A 20,732-nucleotide genomic window follows, 5' to 3' on the forward strand; every position below is an offset into this window, starting at 1 on the left:
TGCAATGTCTTCCTGCAACATCACAAGACGAACTTCGCGAGCACATACTCACTATGGTGCGATGCGAATTCCTCATCAAACCGATGGCAATCCTGTCATACATGCAAAGTGGAATAACTGGTATGGTTTCTTTGAAAACAGGTCTCACACTTCAGAGAATTTCTGAATTGTACCAAGTTCTTTCTCCAACCTGCGCAAACGTGTTGAAAAATGTCAGAGTAGAATGTGAAGATTTGAGACCCGAGGAAGAGCAAGTGTACAATTTTTTGACCGTTTACATTGAGGGCCTGGATGGTGATCAGTTGCTTAACTTCCTTCACTTTGTGACAGGGTCCACATCAACTCCTGTCGGTAAGGGTATAATGGTGTCTTTCAATTCATCCCAGGGGCTCAGTCGTGCACCCCATGCATCGACCTGCAATAAAACCTTAACCATTTTGACAAGATTTGAAAGCTATTCTGAGTTCAAGCATGAATTCAATCAGTTCTTAAATAGTAGCGAAATTTACGAGATGGGTTCTCTTTGAAGCGCAGAAAATGCCTAGAAATGATAATAACGTCACGTGTTTATTGCTTTCACAACAGATTTGATAGTAACTTGGTGGCGCTTTTTAAATTTTGCCAGGCCGTCATTCTTGTGGCCTACCCTAAGACGTCTAAGTGTAATTACAATGAGCGACATCATTGTCTGTCTTACATAGCACATTAATAAACAAATTCGCGTAGAGAAAATGGCTAGCAATGCTATATGCATGCTATACTAGCAATGCAGCCATTCCATAATTTTGTCTGTTCCTCAGTAGACAATGAGGAAGAACTTCACTTTTAATTGCCTGGGTAATTTGAAGGTCAACTTGTTTATTGCAGTCTTTCTTGGTGACGTTTGCTGTAGCCATCTGCTCCAGGCCATAGAGTTTCTCCGCTAATGGAAGCGTGAATTTCTTTGGTTGAGTGAGGGTCTGCAGATGGCAGTAATTCTCAATCCCCAGCGTCATACCAAGCATTCCACCAATTCTCACTAAAACAGAAAGAAACAGGGAGAGGTTTTAGCGACAAAAATGAAAAAAAACAATGAAGGGACTGTTCATAATTAAAACTGCTTGCACTGCAGGTTGGTGGTTTATAGGAACTGTAATCTCCTTTTCAAGTCTGGAAGACCAGATTGAGAAATGGCCAAAATCTCTTAGACGCATACATATATACATTTTCATTGAAACTCCCTTTTCAGCTACAATATATTTTACTTCAATTAACTTCAAGTACCGACAGGTGTGGTAATTATTATGTGCTCTACAGTTAAAACATAACAAAGGTAACCTCTGTCGCAGTCTTGTTCCAGGAGCAGGGATGCCAAGAGATTCTGTGTCTGGACAGGAGGTTCAACTTGTGGAGGCACTGGCGGCTCCATAGGTGTTGGATGTGGAAGGCTCCTTTGAGGCCGCTCTAGACGTTGCAGCGCCAACTTGATTTCCCCAACTTCCTCTGACTGCTGATTGAGTTTTGCATCAATTGATTGCACAGACTTACTCAGGCTCTCTACCAAATTAACCTGCAATTATAAAGAAAGCGTTTAAAATAACGAACTGATAATCTTCCGCTAGTGTTGACACTTAAACATTGTATCACGCTTAGCTTAGACAACAGTTATAAGTGAAAAGTTTGACCAAAGGCATCAGCCTAAATGCAAATGAAACCCTGTTGTACGCAGGTATGGTAATGATCAAATAACTGGTTATAGAACTGGTCTAAGCCCAAGGCCTAAGTAACTAAGGGCCTATGATATGAGCCCAGTAACTGAGCTGGCTTAGTTACCGGGACAAATTTTGTTATCTGTTCATAACGGAAATTTGAGCCCAGTCGACTGGGATGAAATTCAAGAGAATTTTTAAGGCTAGAGCGAAGCTACTTTGTCAAAAACTTTTGTCCCTGTCACCCCAGCTGGAGTGCTCACATGGAAAATTTTCATCCCAGTTACTGAGATCTTGGCAACCGCACCAGCTCGGCTTCTCGGATAAAAACATGGAAATTTTTACAAGAAAAAGAGTGACAAGGCGAGATCTCAGAAACCAAGTCACCCCTGGCTCGTATGAAGAGGCCCTAAGATACTTAAGATCAATATAGGGCCACAAAAAATGCCTTATCTAGAAAAGTAGATGTTACTCACCAGTTTAGTGAAGTCTCTCCTGGTGATGATGCTATCACGGCTGGCACTAGGAGACTGAATATTTATTACTGGGCTAAACGTCAAATGACGGTGAGGAGAGTGTGGTTTCAGTGAATGAACTGGACTGCAGTCAAGGACTCCTGGCAGACTGAAGGGTTCCTTGACTTGATGAGGTGGAGTGGCTGCCTTGGGCGATACTGATGATGGCACACTTGGTGTTTCTGGGAGGTCATAGGTGTCCTCATCATCTAGATGGTCCTCTCTCGTCTGGGTCGTACATAATATCTGAAAAGCGAGACAGGTATTTTAAACTATGTACACTCTTCCTTTTTTTAGAAGAATACATTTTATAAGAACATCGAGGTTGAAATTTGTGAAATTTAAAGAATATTTTAAGGATAAACCAGAGGCTGAGATTTTGAAAATTGAAAATTAATTTACTCCTCCAGTAGTTACTTCGAATAACTAAGTTTGCATATTTTACAAGTTGCCAGAAATTCAGAGTCTGGGAGTGGAAGTACAAGACTTTGAGATATCCAGTTAAAGCTCATCATGGGCTGCATTGATCACTACTTTATAATACTCTACAAGTACCTTGCCACATGTATTTTCATTGCCTTTCTTTGCCTTTTTGGGCATAGCTACACGTCTCCTTTCAGAAGTCTTCTTACGTTTCAGAGCTTAACAACAAAAATAATCGCAAAGATTATTAAGGTAAATTAAATGAAAACAAAAACAGTCTTTCAACCTGGCACGGAATTGGAACATAAATGAACAAACATGCAAAGCTTTACATTTAGAACTTAAAAATCCCGTTATGTTTTTCATTAGCAATCGTAAAAGATTTGTAAACTATCTGAATGACAGCATACAGGCATGTATTCCCTTTGAGTTTAAAACTACGATCAAGTCGTTTGTAATGAAATAAAGTTATCACAACTTCTACTCTTTTCTTAGTTACTCGGTCCCGAAGAAAAATTTAATCTTTAATGTTACACAGGTAATTCTACAGTTTAGTTTCGTGAATTTTAGTCCTTCTAGCCAACTGGAAGTCGAGGGTAGCGAACTCAAACTTAGCAAACTCAACAGGTAGGGGAACCAGCTGCTACCTTAGAAATGAATTATTTGTTACCGCAGTGTCTAGTTATTGCATGTTCTTATGTCAGTTTTGTTACGATTCTTGTCAGTGCTACCTCAAATTTGTAACCCCATAATAACAATGGATAAACTACAGAAAACTTACCTGATCTTCATCCACTACAACAGTTTCCATCGTTTGTTTGTCTTCGCTGTCGTTGTCATCGGCAATCAAATCCTTATTTCTCAGGTCTCTGGCTCCAATCAAGAAGAAAACTGTTGCACTGTGATGGATCATCTAAGAGAGTAAGAAACTTTCCTTACACCTCGGTGAAAAAAATTGCAGGCTGAATAATTTGCAAACTAAATATTGAGCGTTTCTAAAAAAAGAGTCATTTTAACTGAAGGTATAACGTTATGGTTATTTACTTATTCTTCCAAAATGGTAATTGGATTTAGTCTAAGAGAACTGACGTGTTCTTAGTTTAAAAGAGCTACATCACGAAAGAAGCCAATTTTGTAGTTCGTAATTTTTCTTACTCTTTCTCTGTCATAATCACCAGTAGCATAGCTCTATTAATGAATGTGTGATTTAGAAAAGCTGTTACTTACTATGTAATAACAGAATCCTTGCTTCGATGATGCCTAAAATTACCCACATCACTTTCACGGTATTCCCAGTAAAGATTTCAGCCTCGGTTGCCATAATCTTTGCAGTGTCCATAACGTCAACAGTTTTGTCTCCAGGGAAGTAAAGGGCTGCTTGTCTGTAATGTCTAGTGCTTGTTCATGAAGCCATGGTCAAATGGATGATTCACGCAATGATAACACTATTGAGGTTTCCAGTACTCAGGTATCGGATTTATGGCAAGATGTGTTTAAGTTCTCTTTTTATAAGGATAAATCTAATTAGAAACAATTGACGCTGATTGATGTCCCAGGTCACTCCCTCTTTACAGGTTTCCACACAATGATGTGTGAATAAATCTTAATGATCTGATGTGTGACTTTTTCTGAAACAAAATGAAACAAAACAAAACAATCAAAACACAAAAACAAACAAAATAGCGGCTTTGACACTTGAATTACTCTCTTAAAACCGTCATAACATTAAACCAAACAGGGACGATTTTTCTAAAAGCTCATGTTCCACACAGTTTACGTGTTTTTGCAGGTATTTGTAGAGTGCACGCACTTTTTTTTGTGTCCCTTCAGTCCAGTGCTCCGCCCTAAATTGACTGAGGTGTTACAGCCTGCTGCCTTCCGTGCCCTCTTAATTGTGCTGACTCCAATTCTAATCCCAGTAAGGTCATTCTCTAAACGTTTTTCAGTTCAGAAGCCGTGACCTCGGGATCCCACCTGTAGACCTCATCGATTTTCCTCTTCATGGGTGAACTGGCTTTTGGTGGTCGCCCACAGCAGTCTTCAAGCTGCTGTCCTTGCTTTCTTTCCCTGGCTTGCCATATAATTCAAGCAACTGTTGTTCTTACAACAACGTTCTGTTCTTGAAGAATGATAACAACCTCAGTTGGAGTTTTGTTGGCATTAACAAAAGCGAGTATCCAATTTCTGGTGTATTCACCATACATGTTTAGGTTTAATTTGACATCAACTGGATGTTCACAGATGTTCCAACAAAGTTATGGCTACTAAGGTAACAAATCTGAACTAGTCCTGGAGCCAAACCATTATCATCCCCAGAGTCCGCACTCCTCTGAGTGTTTGTCTTTGGACAAGAATGGGAGCTGAACGAGCAAAATAAAATAATGAAATCTGTGTGTTCTTCGAGCCTCTTCTTTGGACAAGAATGGGAGGTGAACGAGCAAAATAAAATAATGAAACCTGTGTGTTCTTCGAGCCTCTTCTTTAGACATAATTCAGATTTAGCGAGTTGCCAGGTGATGCTCCTTGAATCTGTTTGAAAACTTCCAAAATTACAAGCAGAAATCTCGCAATTTTAGATAAATGTACATGCGATTAAATTAAGATATTCATGTGTTAATAATGTAACCATAAGCTTACATAATCGAAATGAATCAGAACTTATGGAGAAGACTCGTTTTCAGTGGTTCACATCAGGAAAAAACTTCAGTCTCAACCTAAAGTTTAATCAAGAGTTAAGAATTTGTCACTATAGTAATTCTTACGGTAAGTGCTGGAAAAATATAGATTCGACCATGCCTTTTGCCTTCGCATGTAGCGTCTTATGCATAATTCTTTGTGCTACAATGTTAGCGCAAAGAAGTTCTTGCGGTTTGAAAATCCCACTGCAAAGAAGTTCTTGCGTTTCGAAAATCCTACCACAAAGAAGTTCTTGCGGTTTTAACTTCTAACCGCAAAGAAGTTCTTGCGGCTTGCAGGATCCAAGAGCAAGCGACCCGCAAGAAGCCACAAGAAGTTGACTTCTTGCAGACGCAAAAAGAAGTTCTTGCATGTGCACTATTTTTGGGCTGTACTATATGCCTCAAAGCTCTCCAAGAAATAATGAACTCAAAACATCACTGGCAGTATACTAAAACACCCTCCACCAGTGGAGTCCACAATAAAATCAGTGCAAGAAAACAATACATTCCTTTATGTCACAATATTACCTTCACGTGTGGCAAAGAGTAACACTCAAAAAGTTTAACCAGATAAATAAAACTATGCATATACCCCACGAAACTGTTTTCACCAGTGGAAATCCCCAAGTTATAAGTACATCAATTGCAACACGTACCGAAGAGATGCCGTAATTTGCTAGTAAAAACTAGTGGTATACCAAATTAAGTACCAATGCTCCACTAAACTCCTTCACTGGTGGGATACTGATTTAAACTGAGGGTAATACTGCCTTCACCAGTGGAAGTCCATAAATCATGCACAACTTCTAATTTCTATACCACAAGCTACGATCTTTGACGAAAGTCTTGGCACACCTTGCCACTTTTCCAATATCTGTCAAAGCAATTATCAGTTTGCCTCCTTTGCCCCAATTCAATGCTGTTTATCGTGATGAATTCATCATTGCCTGCTTACAACATTGTCGGGTGGGAAGGGGGTTCCCTATTCTAATGATGTCAGTAGGTATTGTCCCCAAATACCTTGTCAATGCATTTTCGTGCTATCTGATCCAAGTGTGCCAAGGACTTTTGTCAAGGATTGTTTCTTCACCGGTTCAGTAAAACTAGCATTATAACAAAGTACAAACATTGTACCAAACTCCTTCACTGGTGGAATACCAAATTAAAATGCACACAAAACTGATGTCGCCAGTGGAAACCCATAATACTCAAACACATACATACCACAAATTGCCTTTGCCAGTAGAAACTAGCAGTATACCAAAGTACAAGTGCTCTATACTAAATTTTTTCACCGGAGACATGATACAAACAAGGCTTTTCTTACTATAAGTGGTGCTAAATCTGTCCCAAATTGATCATGCCAGAAACTAAAGATTTCCTAAAATACTGAAATAAACAGATACCAAGACGAAACCCAAACTATTGAAGGAACAAACAGCTAAAAGAAATTTAGAACTAGGCAAAAATGAAGGCAATACAGAGGGAAAACAAACGACAAGTGGGGTGCAAGAACATTCCTACATAAAAAAGTCCAACCAAAGCGTGTAGAAAACACCAAAAAGACACGTGCTGACAGAGTGTATTGCGCACCAAAATAGAACTACACAAAATTACATGACCAAACAAAAAACACTAACCAGGCTAAGCAGAAAAAACCCATCGAAAATGTTGCAAGACTAACCCTTCACATAAAGCAAACAAGAAAAAGTAAATTTACCTTGTCTACAGTGCCGGGGCAGGTTCTGCTATTGATTCTACCTCTTGAGGAGGATTTTGCACTGGCTCTACGTCTTATTGCACTCCAGCAGGAGCTGGTGGGTCAGGAAGAACATTAGGTTGATCAGCCATAGAAATAGCAGGCTGATGGTGGTTGAACAAGCTGGGAAAAATCACAAAAGACAACTGTCTTTGTGGAGTACAGAACAAAAAGACCACTGTTCAAGCGGAGAGACCAAATTTAAACTCCAAATGGTGCAAAGCATTACCGACGCTACCAACATGGGCAAAAATGGTGCAATGTGATGGAATAACAGCATGTTTTGCAATGAGCTAATTGATTATGCAGTGACAATAGTGGTTCCCAGGGTGTCCAAAGAAGAGGGTATCTAATGTGGTGCCTTCTTTTGGCTTGATGATTTTCACAAAGTTCTCATCCTGGAGGGCATAAGATTCAAAATTATAATACTGAAATATACCTGCTGTTGAGGCATCAACATATTTTTAAAGAATAGATATTGTAATGGCTTCAAAATTAAATTTAAAAAAAAAACAATAATTTGATAGAAATAGTAACACAGCTTCAGGGTTAGCCTTTGCTTTAGCTCATACTACAATTTACAGAACCACACATTTGCTCTGACTTGTAAGTGATCATCATCTATTGTTTCATTATGCAGTAGCTTATCGGAGTTTATTCTTGAAAGCTACCAACTCTAGATATGGCCTCTTTTTCGAATTTCCAAAGTGGCCATTTACCAGAGCTTTGGATTTATAAGGTTTATACTGCTAAAGGTATAGTGGAAGAATCAGGTAATTTACCCCATTTACTGTTATGATAATAAGCTTGTAGTGCAAAGCAACTGCTAAAGCTTCAATCACAAGTGATTTGGTATAGTTAGTTTGGAGTATTTCTAAAGCTTCTGACCATGTTCCTGGCACTTGCCTACCATTCAGTCAATCATCTCCGTTTTCCTGTGCAATAAAAGGAGAACCAGGCTTATTTCTATTATGACCATTAGGAACATCATGATCAAATCAGCATCAGTGGACTGACAATTGCAAGATTCCTATGGTTAAAAGAAAGTGCTGTGATGGTACATTGTAGTGAGGGTACAGTAGATTATAAAACTACTTATTATAGGAACATGAAGTTGATGCAAATTCTCAAAATTCACGTTAATTTAAACCTTAACTTCATTCTGTCCGAGAAACTAGGAAACAAAAACCTTCTCTTTTCCGTACACATCTGCAATATTTATAGTTTATTCTTGGTTTTACAAGAGCGGTACAACAGCCAAAGTATCTCAAAAACAAGGCCATAGCCACACTTCTAGCATAGATGAGGCAAGATCTGCATTCGGCAAACGCATGAGCCACTAGGGGGTCTGGAGGCGAGATTCCCCACTCCCCAACGGCCCCACCAGAAAACTTTGAAATCTATAAGCTCTGCAACACCATTTTCAGTGTTGTTAAATATTTGTTTGTATTTATTGAGGAAAATCAGTCTTGTTCAACTGGGGATTATTTTCCAAACTAAATATATTTTGTTTTTAATTTGGGTTAAAATCTAGATGAGGCAAGTGACTCGTCTTGCCTACCTGAAGAGACATCAAAAGTTGCGTTAATTTTCTTCATTTGAAAATTTGCTCCGTCCCTCGCGTTAATTCCCTTTTTTAAAGGAAATTTCCCTCAAATTCTTTTTAATTTAAGTCACGTTAATTTGCCATAATAATAAGGTATAACAATTGCTAGAATGCCACATTTGACAGTGAATTTTTTCTTTGAAGAGGATGTAAGAAAAGGATAAAACTACTACAAATTTTTCATCAGAGAATCATTGTGAGAGTCTGCCGCTATTTTAGCAGGCTGGAAAACTGTATGGAAACCCAGTGTCAAATAATTTTCGTAAATATTGAATTCGAAAACATTTATGGATACTTGGATACTTGAGACACCACATATAGGATTTTACTGAAAAATTTGAAGAATGCAGGTATAATAGAAATTATTAAATTCTCAGCCTCGAATAATGCAATTCTAGCTTTCTTATTGGTTCACTGGATCTCGGTTACCAGCCATTATACCTGCGTTTGACCTTATATGGAAATGAAAGGGGCAAATGTCGCTCGGCATGAGCTTTTTCGCGTGAAGCGAAGTTTCGTCGACAAAAAAAATGGATGAAAAAAAGTAGATTCAGTGAGCTATCTACACAGGAAATACAGGAAATTATGGACAATGCCGTCCCAGTAACAACAAAAAAGCCACAAAGCTCGAGATAAGATTATTTAACGGTACGTATACGTTAAGTTTCCCTTAAAGTTGCAAAATTAAAACATGACTGGCGAGATTTTACGCATTCATGAAGATTATGTAACAAAAACAAATTTTACCTGAACAGAATGGCTTGCTAGTCCTGGTGGCACCAAATTTTCGAAACCGATATAAGAAATGCCAAAAGAAGAACTGAATGTTCAGTTGAAGTGTTTTTACTTGTCTGCGAGGAAGAAAGATGACACGCATTGCAAAAGTTCATTGATTAAATCCATTAAAGCCGCCAGTTGATCATTTCCTTCGCACACCGCCGCACAACAAACCGTTTTCCATTATCTCTGACCAGGCAAATAAACTATTAGAGTTTATGCATTTGTAAAAGGCCGCAGGAAAACAGGCATAATTGCCGGCGTAGTCCATAAGAAACCAGTTTCCAATGAGCAGATGCGGAAACTGTTCGACTAAGCAAGCTCGGATCGGCCGAGAGCAAGAATCCCGCACAGCTACAGAGGACGACCTAGTTTCATCTCAGTCTCTTTTTTGGCCGACAACGACGAGAGAATCAACGACAGCTAGCGCCAACAATTCTGTCCTTGCGAAAAACACCTCAAGGAGTTGAGTGTTTTGAGCTGAACCGAAGTAAGCCCGGTTCTTTACCAGCCACGAAAAACCACCAGGGTGGCCTCGGAGATTCTGAAGATGAATCTGACGCTAAGATAGTTTCTGTCCTTGACTCTAAAACTGACCAACAATGAGCTCCACACATACAGCTCGAAATGCCAAGGCTTTCAAAGCAAGGGAATCCCGAGAGAGATCTTGTCGAGAATAATTTTGGCACAACGTCTGTCACATGGCGATCAAAGTTTTCCGCAGCATTATTACAATGGCAATGTGCAAATGTACAATTATTTGGCTCATCTCCAGGACTCGAACTTGAACGCTTTTCAAACTTTCTGACCAAGGTTGTATCTCCTTCATTTGATAGACGTTTCTTGAATTCTACTTGATTGCAATTTCATTCAGCAAATTCGCTTGCTTCGCTCTCAAATTTTTCATTCAACTAATTTTACAAACGGCACGCATGTCATGTGATTTCCCACTTGTTGTTGTTTTTGTTACATCGACTTCCGGTCGTTTTGTAAAATTAAAATCCAATAAAATTAAGCTATATTTCCAAGAATACAAACGCACCGAATTTAATAAAACAATTATTCCATTCGCGCTTGTTGGATATGAGACTGGTTATAGCCAACTCGGCCCTATGGGCCTTGTTGGCTATTTACCATCTCATATCCAACGCGCGCTCATGGAATAATTGTTAAGTATCCAGTTGTGATTTTCTGCATAGTCATTTGCCTGTAATTTCACCAGACGGCAAAATCAGGACAGCCAACAATGAACGTGAATTTTCAAGTTCGAAAGCAATAATTTAGGGCTACAAACAACACAAAGAAAGTCAAATAAACAATAAAAACAGAGATAGTTTTACTGAGAATCTCAAGTAGGATAAGGTAGGATAAAGGACAACATTTATTTTACGATGAAAAAAAATTGACAAAAAATATCAGACTCTTCCAAGAACAAATTCATAAACAAACGCAGCATCTGTATCACCCACAAATGTAATACTGACCATAAATGTAATAAGTTTTAACCACCAATGTAATGAATCCACCAACCATAAATGTAATAAAATTTGACCATAAATGTAATAAACTAGACAACCATAAATGTAATATGGTTTAACCATAAATGTAATAAACTGCGTAATACCTCTGAGTCAAGGGGTAATGGTGTTTAGTAAGCCTACTAGTGTTCAAAGTTCAAGCATGACGTCTAGTGCACAAATTAAAGGTCTTTCTGATTGTAAATTGGTGACACGATAGCTATATAAATCAAATAGAGTTCTTCCTTAGAAGTGAGTTCTCTTGTTTGAGGAAGCACAATTTTGAAATTGGCCTCGTCAATATAGATGACTTTGTGGCAACCTTGACTGATCGGATCAATCCATCCCTTTCTGGGTGTACTTCAAGAACGTGACCTAAAGGCCATTGGCCACGATGAACTCTTTCATCAGCGGTGAGAATTAGGTCACTCACTCACTGCCCAGTGCCCACTGGCACGTAGGGCAGCAACAAAGTTCTTCCACTTCTGTCTGTCTTTGGCCAGCTGTTGGATCTTGTTCCAGCTCTGTTTTAAGCCCCTCAATTCTGTCTCTACAGTATGACACCATCTATTCTTAGGCCTGCTACGCTTGCGCCTGCCTTCGGGAGTCCAGAATAGTGCTGTCTTTGTGATGGATTCATTATCCTTTCAAATGGCATGGCCAATCCACCTCCAGCCTCGTTGCATAATAATACTACCCATGTCCTCCTGTTTGCACCGCGAAAGCAGATCCTTGTTGGAAATGGTCTGAGGCCAGAAGATGCGAAGTATTTTTTGCAGACTTTTGGTGTGAAAGGTTGACAGCTTTCCCAGATCACTTTCTAACATTCAACAACATTCTGACCCATACAAAAGGGTAGACAGAACACAGCTCTGATAGATCTTGGGCTTGGTATGTGCACTTTACTGTGACGACCGCCACACATTGTTCAGCATCCTGAAGGTGTTTCTGGCTTTGTTTAGCCGGCTCTGGATGTCTAAGCCTGCACCACCATCTTGCCTGACAATGCTGCCCAAGTATTTAAACTGATCAGTCATTGGGAGGTCTTTTCCATTCACCTTAATGGGCTGGCGGTTAGAGATGTTAAGGGTCATGACCTCTGTTTTGGTAAGTAGTCCCACCTGGTGTGCATATTTACTTAAAAGGCTGGTCTTCTCTTGCATGTGGCTGTGGGTGTGAGAAAGCAGAGCTAAATCATCTGCAAAATCTAGATCCTCTAAGGTGGAGAAGAGGGGTCCACCTGATGCTCCTGGGATGGTCTTCTGTGGTACGGCGCATAACCCAATCAATGGCTAAGTTGAATAGCAGTGCAGACATCATGCAACCCTGTCTGACGCCCGTCTTTACCTCAAAACTGATATCACTGTTCTCTATGCTACAAGTGAAGGCTTCATAGAAGCTCTGTATAAGTTGGACAATCTTCTGGGGAACACCATAGGCTTGAAGTATGTGCCACAAGCTGTCTCTGTATACTGCGAAAGCCTTTTGGAAATCTACAAAGTTTATGTACAGCTGCCTCTGCCATTCGGTACATTGCTCAATGATGTTACGCAGTGTGAATAGCTGATCTGCACAACCCCTACCCCTGTGGAATCCAGCCTGTTCTTGCCTGAGCTGCTGATCTACTGCACAGAAGATTCGTTGGATGATAATCTTTGCCAGGATTTTACTTGGGGTGGATAGGAGGGTGACGCCACGCCAGTTATTGCAGTCACTTAGTGGACCTTTTTTGTGGATCTTTATGATGGTACCTTTGGTCCAGTCATCTGGCACTCTCTCCTGCTCTCACACTGCAGTAAACAGGGGCTGTAGAATCCTTGCTGAAAGTTCAGGGTCAGCCTTGAAAAGCTCCACATTCAAGCTGTCTTGGCCAGGAGCTTTCTTGTTTTTTAAGGTTTTTATGGCTGCAATGATTTCGTGCTTGTTTGGAGGATCTGTGTTCACATCCAGGTCGGTCTCAGCCTCTTGAATGTCAGCTTCAACTGTGGGTGGGGGTCTGTCGAGGACATCGTTAAAGTACTCTGCCCAATGAGCCTCCTGCTCTCTTTCGGTGGTAAGCAAGTCTACCCTGTAAATCCTTAACAGGGGGTACCTTTCTGCCCCCATACTTGCCACATACCAGTTTTGTGATTTTGTAAACCTTTCCCTGCTCTCCTCTGTTAGCTGCATTCTCTGCCTGCGTGGCAAGTTCATCAATATATGCGTGTTTGTCAGCTCTTGCCATTCTCTTAACACTTCAGTCAACCTCTCTGTACTGGATCTTATAGCGTTCTAGCAACCTTTCTGATTTGGTGTCAAGTAGTTTCTTCTTCAGATTTTGTCTGCCCTCGATGGCTCTTAAGGTTGCTGGCTTTATCCACTTCTTCTTCTTTACTGCCTTCTTAAAACCTAGACACGCCTTGCTGCTCTCTGTGAAAGTGAATGACACTTGCTTCCATATATTGTTGACCTCATCAGGTTCAGGCTCATCAGACAGAACTGCCAAGGATTGAAATCAATTTCTGAGTTGAGAGATGAAGGCATTCTTCACTGATGGCTCTTTCAAGTTCTCTATGTTGAAGCGCTGGTTGCAAGATGGCTTTCAACGAGTGCTTCTTAGCTTCAGCTTAACATACACCATGACAAGATGATGGTCACTGCCAACATCAGCTTCTCTTCTCACCTTAACATCCAGAAGTGAGCGTCCCCATGTGCCATTAATCACCAAGTGATCAATCTGGTTCCGATCTCTACTGTTAGGAGAGCACTGTGTAAGCTTGTGAATATCACGGTGAGGGAAGATTGTTCCTCCAATGACCAGGTTGTATGCTGCACACAGTTCTGCAAGACGTTCTCCATTTTCATTCATAGTACCACAGCCTTCCTTTCCCATTGCTCTGTCATAGCTCAAATTATCACTTCCTACCTTTGGATTAAGATCACCCATTATAACCAGCATGTCATGACGTGGTAGTTTCTCCAGTTTCAGCTTGCAGTTGTGCATAGAAGCTGTCTTTCGTGGTGTCATCACTGTCGTTTGTTGGTGCATAACATTGGACAAGGGACAGGTTAACATGCTTCCCCTGCATTCTAGCTGTCATAAGTCTGCTGTTGATTGGTTTCCACTCTAAGAGGTACTTTTCCAATCCTTTCTTGAGTATGATGGCAACTCCCTCATGGTGTTGGTTGTCATCCCTGCCAGCATACAGCACAGGTTCTCCAGTTGATGTCTTCACTCTGCCAGAACCTGTCCACCTGCTCTCACTGACTCCTAGAATATGCAAGCAATAGCACCTCATTTCAGCTGTTTGATACAGGGTTCGTACATTCCAAAAACGTATTCTAGTCTTAGTCCTGGTGCCTAGGACTTTCATAATCCTGCTAGTGGCTTCCTTGCAGATTTCACCACTGCCATTCATCCGTGTAATTTGAGGTGACTCTGAAAGGCCATGGCACACAGTTGTGGTTGTATCCTTTGCTGCTGTTTCTGTAACATAATGATTTTTTTTAACAGGACAGGGTTGTTGGCCCTGTGCCAAACCCCCAACCTGGAGCGCCAGAAGATCACTTTTTGTCACGGCCCTACCAGGAGTACAAGACTCCAGCTGGCATAGCTCTCCGGGTTATTGGGACACGCAAACCACCCTACCACGATAAGGTAGTGATCCCATAAGGGTGGGAGAATTAGGTCGCCCACAGCAAATCATGTGTCTTGATCCATTTCAGCCGTTCTTGCAAGCTTGGTAAGTGTTCTAGCTAACAACCATCTCTTTCAAAATACGTCTGCAAGGTATTGAACCTGCTTCCAGCGACATTGGCAGTATAAATCAATCTTCACAGAGACTCCTGGTGGAAAGTTTGAAGCAGTAACAAGTGCTTGGGAGTCAAAGGTTCTGCGTCGATAGAACTATCATTGTTAGCAGTCAAAGGTCATCCATTCAGAATTCCCTCGACTTCCACCATCAATGTTTGCAGTGCCTCTCCAGAAACCAATTGCTCTCTAAGAAGGACTCAGAATCTTTCTCACTGAACGAATTACTTGTTCCCAGATTCCTCCTATGTGTGATGCTCCAGGGGGGTTAAACTTCCACTCGATGTTCTTCTGGTGTAAAAACCCTTCAGTCTTCTGCTGATTCCAGCTGTTTATGGCCTCATGGATCTCCCTCTCTCCGCCAGTTAAATTGGTACCATTGTCACCTCTTATCATCTTTGGCATTCCTCTTCTGCTAATGAATCTGCGAAGAGTGTTGATAAACGAATCCGTTTTAAGAGATTCGGTCACTTCAATGTGGGTTGCTCCCATAGTTAAGCAAGAGAAAAGACATCCATAATGTTTTACAGTACTTCTGCCTTGCTTCACGTACAATGGACCAAACAAATCTATGCCAACGTAAGAGGACAGGGGCTCATCAGGAGTTAGCCTGTCGCTGGGTAAATCTGCCATTACTTGTTGGCCCTTTAGAGCATTTTGTTTTCGGTAGGTCAAGTAGTTACCAAGTACTCTTCAGACAGCGGCCTGTCCCTGGATAATCCAGTACTTCTGTCTTAAATTGGTCAGGACGTATTCTTGGCCTAGGTGTCCCACAGATTCATGGACATCCATAACAAGCAGCTTGGTAACACGGTGCTTGGAAGGTAACAACAATTTATGTTTTGATGGGTACTTCAAAGTAGAATTCTGAAGCCTACTGACAACTCTCAACATCCCTCTTCATCTAGAAATGGTCTCAATTTGTACACTGAGCCAAATGAACCGATATTCTTCATTGTGCACTTCTCAGGTTCTCCATGCCTTACATCATGGAGGGCCTTAATCACAGGTAGAGAGGCTGATTTCTGCACATACTTGATGATTTGAGCCTCCGCATATAGTAATTCATCAATAGACAGCCTGCCACAAGGTGATACATCAACAGGTGATGAAACTCACAAGCACCTCCTTTGCTTTAAGAATTGTACAAGTCTCAGAAGCCAAGCAACAGCTCTCTTGAACTTGTACCATAATGAACATTGGAGCATCATTAGGTCCAGTGGTCGTTTTTCCTCCATCTGGGTAACATGATTCATTTGACCTCGAGCTCTGATTTCTGGGTCTTCATCGGAAATAATGGCTAAGGAGACTGGATTGGTGGGCCATGATGACTTATTTTCCCACAGAAATGCAGGGCCTCTGAGCCATCTCTCATTGCTCAACAACTCCTCTACCGTCAGACCTCGGCTAACATCATCTGTTGGCCCAAGACCTACCTCTAATTGTCTCTGCAATAGGACCACATCACCTGGTAGCACCACTGGACTCGAGAGACTTATGGGTATTATAGATGATCTATTTTGCAATATGGCTTGGACTGAGATAGCCTTTGTTTTTCCCCAAGCATTTCGACTGACACCTTTGAGTAGCCAGAGAGTACCTGCTTTACACAATTCACGAGAAGGCTTGTCAAGCAACTTCAATTCCCCTTTTTGAATCTGGCGAGGGCTTAATTTCAGCATCTTTTTCAATGTGCCAATTGGTCTACACCGGGAGATCTTTAATACATTACATTTGCCATGTGCCAAAATTAAGATTTCTGCTTGCATAATAGGTTCTAAGATACAAACTGTCAAAGGCCAGAAAGGGGATCTCATTCAGATCAACGAGGTGTGACCAAATTCCAAACAATACAGAATCAAACAATACAGAAACTTGTTTAAAACTTTATAATTGTCTTTTATTACTTCACACCTGTTAAACTACTTTACAATGATCATATCCGTGTAAGCGACATGACTTACAAACCCACTAGCCAAGGCAATACATTCACAAAGTTACAAAAAAGAACAACAAAAATAGTCCAGATCAATGGTTTTGCTCTCATCTGTTCCCACCAGATCAGCCTCTCGTACAATGGCTTCAACAACTCCTCTCTTTTCTCTGGTAATGCTTCTCACCCACACAGCAAATCCAGCAACATCAGCACGAACTGCCACTCTGAAACACCTTCCAACTTCCAGTACACTCTGTAGCAATTCAAGGGGTGCATAGTCATTTCCACTCTCCTTGTAGTTGGTGGCAGCCAGATGATGCAATTTGTTTCAGTTATCATGAATCAACTCAAATCTGTTTGGTTCAGGGATTGTAGAGCTGCAGCCATTACAATCGTGCGCAGGACAATGGGAAATGACTGGAGAGAGGTCCAAGCACTATGGAAGGTATCCACAGAGTACCCCGTTGATAACAGTACTTTGTGCTGAAAGGTTATCCTGGGGAAATATTTGATTGTTACGGAGCCCCACAAGAAACATGCAGCTTATCGACTTGTCAAGATGTCGAAATGTCCAAGTGTTGAGCTATTGAAATGTCGAGATATTGAGATGTGGAGTTGTTGAGTTTTGGATGTCAACATGTTGACATGTTGAGATGTCGAGGTGTTGAGGTGTCAGGAGGTCGAACTGTCGGGACGTCAGGATGTTGAGATGTCAAGATGTCGCAATGTCGCGAAAGAAAAGTTGAGAATGTTGGCCCAGAACGCTAAAAGACTTATTGCAGGCTCATGAAAACGGTGTCATGGCCAAAAGAGTCAAAATGGCAGAAAAGGTCTTTACAGTGTTTCTTCTCTCAAGCTGCCTTTTCTTTAGGGCACAAGCGGTTCTTGAGAGGTACCTACCTGTCTTAGAACAACAAGCACACACGAATCATGATCAACTGATAGAAAGGTATGTTAGCCTTGATTTTACACAGTGTGAAATCTGTGCCTTCGTTGTCCTCACTCATGGAATCAGGATAAGCGCACAACAGCTGAAAAGAATATTGCAGAGGCGTGGCTCAAAAAGAAGGGGACATCATACTGACCTTGGTTTGGTCATTAGCGCAATCAAACAAGAACTGGAAGGAAGTGGGATCTGTATAGGTTACCGTGCAATGTGGCAGCGACCAAGAAATGATTGTGGAATGGTGGTTAGTCAAGAAACAGTGTGTCACGCTTTAAGGATAATAGATCCTGAGGGAGTGTCTGAACGACTAAGAAACAGGTTGAAGCGAAGACAATATAGAGGTAAGGGACCGAACTTCTTGTGGCACATTGACGGTTATGATAAACTTAAACCCTTTAGATTTTGTGTTCACAGGTGCATAGATGGATTTAGCAGGCGAATTATGTGGCTGGAGGTCGGTTCTACGAATAGCGATTCGCGTGTTGTGGCAAATTATTTTGTTGGCTGCGTTAGACAAGTTGGTGGTATGGCAAGAGTAGTGCGTGCTGATTACGGAACAGAAAACGTAAAAGTAGCAGGTATCCAAAGTTTTTTTAAGCATGACTGCAATGATTCTCTGTCAGGTAGCAAAAGCTTCATGTATGGCAAGTCTTCCTCGAATCAGAGGATTGAAGCCTGGTGGGGTCAGCTACGAAGAAATTCTGCAGAGTGGTGGATTAATCACTTCAAAGATTTGAGAGATCTCGGTTTGTATTGTGATGGTTATGTCATGCATGTGGAATGCTTAAAGTTCTGCTATATGCGTTTGATACGAGACGAGCTTCAAAGAGCTGCTATTCAATGGAATCTACATCGCATTAGACCTTCAACTGACCCCAATTCTCCCCCCAGAAGACCCGAGACTTTGTACTTCATGCCATCCTTAACAGGGAGACAAATAAGAGATTATAAGTACCCCATTGTCGGTGACGACATCAATATTCCCGAAGAGGTTTGCTGCTGTGACCCTCTGGCTGACTATTTAGATTCATTTTCACAACTGGCTACAATACTAATGAATGAGCATGGACTTCACCAGCCTGAGACACCCGAAGCAGCAAAGGAACTATATATCAAACTTTTGGACGCAATAGAAAACATATGATGACTTAATTGTCTAATGACGCATCGCATCTTTCCATTTGATGTACAAAAATTTTTGTTTTTGACGCAGCCATTGTAATAGGACTTATTGGTGGTGTTACTATTCACAAATCTTCTTCAACGTTATAGTCTGTTCGTTTAAAACTTTAAGCAGTTATCATAGTTTGTTAAGGGTAAATAAAAACTTCTACCTCAATTTGAGGATTTGTCTTTATGCAATGCTACAATTGTACAATAAATAAAGGTTGCTGTTTTATAGAAAATGCAATTTAATTTTTTTTTTCAGTAACATTTATGGGTGAGAACCTGTCATTTGGTCTCCAATATTCATCCCAACTCGAGTATTTCACTGAGGGGGACTCTCATATAAAAAGGATGGGGGTGCTTGTCGTACCTTTTAGGGGTTTGAGAAGTGATAATGATACTACTTAGGGTGTTCAGCCTTAAAAGGTCCACAGTGGGAGAGTTTGTGGTACCTTTTAGGGTATAGATCCCAAACAGGTCAGTGGAATTTATCACTATCATTATTAGTAACCCAAGTGGGAAAAACATAAATCATTGTTATCAGTACTCATGACTACTGCTACACAAGGGATCTTTGCCACAAAGAAGTGCTTATGGCACCTTGTCGTATTCAGCAGTACATGGAGTATGAAAAGGGATCTTGGAAAATCGGGTAAGTACATGTGGGTGCTTTCCAGCCTGTGTATTGAAAGAATCGTCTTTAAATACTGTTAATACAAAATTTTATTTCAACTGGAACAGTCTTTCAACTTTACATTCTATATTTCTCCAAAACATCAGTTAACAAACACTTAACACTTGTTCCCAGCAAGTACCATGCCGTTAATGAAGGCATCCACTGTTTTCATGTCTGTGGTCGTACGATGTGACAATGAAATTAATTTTAACAATGTTAACTGCAGTCAAACAGAACAACAAAACAACTGCAGACGGTATTTCACTGCATATACCATTGGTAAAAGCTGATTGCTTCGAAATACAAATTCCTAACTAAAACCGTTTCTCGGAGGATCATGTGTCCTATTCATGCTATGCATAGGCTTTTGTAAACTTTTAGGTCATCATCAGCTTAACCTATTTTTTACGTAAGAATCATCTGAGACATTCGTCCGCTTCCAATTTTAAAGAAGTTTACATAATGTCTTGGGAATTGGAAAGAAAATTGTTCTTCGAAGCAAAAAGCCCTACTGAATTAAATAGTAAAAACACAACTTGCGACTTGTGCAAGGAAAGTCAGTATTTCCAACCACTCGCCAAACGGAACAGAACTTGTGATGTTACAGTCTATAACCAATAACACTAATCAAAAAATATTAACAGCCTCCCGGCAGGCAAGGCCTGAAAGCTCACTAAGTCGCTAACAGAGCATTTGCATGTTTGTTCAATGTCTAGTCATCCCCACTGTGTCCAACCATGTAGTCCAGACTCAGTTTTTCAAACTAGTTTCACTTCCCCTCGACAAACCCAGCTCTTCGTTCGACCACAGTCGACCCCTCAGACGTCTTTTCAGCCACAGTTGACCCCTCAGACGTCTTTTCAGCCACAGTCGACCCCTCAGACATCTTTTCAGCCACAGTCAACCCCTCAGACATCTTTTCAAACCAATCAGCCTCATCATCAGCTTAAGAGTGACTTCCTGTAAATACTATGGATAGGTGTGCAAAAAGCAAAAATTGAATTCCCTCAAACTTTTTCACAAGAAAGCCCTCTGAAAACTATTTAAGAAAATACAACTTGTAGTTCATTTGGATTTATATTTTTTAAGTAAAGCGATTTTTTAATTTTCACCCTTGGAGAAGCCCTTGAACCACTGAGAAATGTGCTTCATATTTGCGACTCGTGTAAGAAAACTAAAACAAATATCAAATCTATTTCAATATTACACAATTCAATGACCCTTCCTTTACAAAGTACCGTTATTAGAATTGGA

The 20,732-nt window shown here is 40.7% G+C and overlaps 4 protein-coding genes and 2 pseudogenes across 4 annotated transcripts in view; 2 read left to right on the top strand and 4 right to left on the bottom strand.

The window, feature by feature from the left end:
• LOC110050663 (uncharacterized) overlaps positions 1-690 on the top strand; it is a 4,408-nt gene extending 3,718 nt beyond the window's left edge. The window contains exon 5 of the mRNA XM_089292725.1: positions 1-690. This exon is cut by the window's left edge and continues 528 nt beyond it. Coding sequence (XP_089148851.1) covers positions 1-527 — 527 coding nt within the window. The 3' untranslated portion in view covers positions 528-690.
• Positions 691-752: 62 nt separating this feature from the next.
• Positions 753-3,360, bottom strand: LOC149111132 (uncharacterized). The gene is made up of 4 exons (XM_089290820.1): positions 2,759-3,360; positions 2,165-2,449; positions 1,318-1,549; positions 753-1,018 (listed from the first exon to the last, which is right to left on the bottom strand). The coding sequence occupies exons 1-4, from the start codon at positions 2,801-2,803 to the stop codon at positions 756-758; spliced, it is 825 nt and encodes a 274-aa protein (XP_089146946.1). The 5' UTR covers positions 2,804-3,360; the 3' UTR covers positions 753-755.
• Positions 3,361-11,088: 7,728 nt separating this feature from the next.
• LOC149111133 (uncharacterized) lies at positions 11,089-13,187 on the bottom strand (annotated as a pseudogene).
• A 12-nt stretch (positions 13,188-13,199) lies between these two features.
• LOC149111134 (protein CFDP2-like) lies at positions 13,200-14,337 on the bottom strand (annotated as a pseudogene).
• A 605-nt stretch (positions 14,338-14,942) lies between these two features.
• On the bottom strand, positions 14,943-15,386 carry LOC149111135 (uncharacterized). Its single transcript, XM_089292386.1, has one exon. The coding sequence runs from the start codon at positions 15,384-15,386 to the stop codon at positions 14,943-14,945; it is 444 nt and encodes a 147-aa protein (XP_089148512.1).
• Positions 15,387-16,837: 1,451 nt separating this feature from the next.
• Positions 16,838-18,779, top strand: LOC149111136 (uncharacterized). Its single transcript, XM_089292491.1, has one exon. The coding sequence runs from the start codon at positions 17,490-17,492 to the stop codon at positions 18,777-18,779; it is 1,290 nt and encodes a 429-aa protein (XP_089148617.1). The 5' UTR covers positions 16,838-17,489.
• Positions 18,780-20,732: the final 1,953 nt, after the last annotated feature.

The sequence above is a fragment of the Orbicella faveolata genome, unplaced genomic scaffold (genome assembly GCF_042242905.1).
Source record: "Orbicella faveolata isolate gen_17 unplaced genomic scaffold, um_ofav_v1 contig_24, whole genome shotgun sequence".
Taxonomy (NCBI): Eukaryota; Metazoa; Cnidaria; class Anthozoa; order Scleractinia; family Merulinidae; genus Orbicella; species Orbicella faveolata.

Bases quoted from the DNA above. Each gene is read 5' to 3' on its own strand.
- LOC149111135 (XM_089292386.1), bottom strand. From the start codon at position 15,386: ATGGCAGATTTACCCAGCGACAGGCTAACTCCTGATGAGCCCCTGTCC.
- LOC149111132 (XM_089290820.1), bottom strand. From the start codon at position 2,803: ATGCCCAAAAAGGCAAAGAAAGGCAATGAAAATACATGTGGCAAG. The intron at 1,550-2,164 runs GTGAGTAACATC...TTATAATTGCAG, and splicing joins GGAGAGACTTCACTAAACTG to GTTAATTTGGTAGAGAGCCT. The intron at 1,019-1,317 runs GTTACCTTTGTT...TTTCTGTTTTAG, and splicing joins GGAACAAGACTGCGACAGAG to TGAGAATTGGTGGAATGCTT.
- LOC149111136 (XM_089292491.1), top strand. From the start codon at position 17,490: ATGGCCAAAAGAGTCAAAATGGCAGAAAAGGTCTTTACAGTGTTTCTT.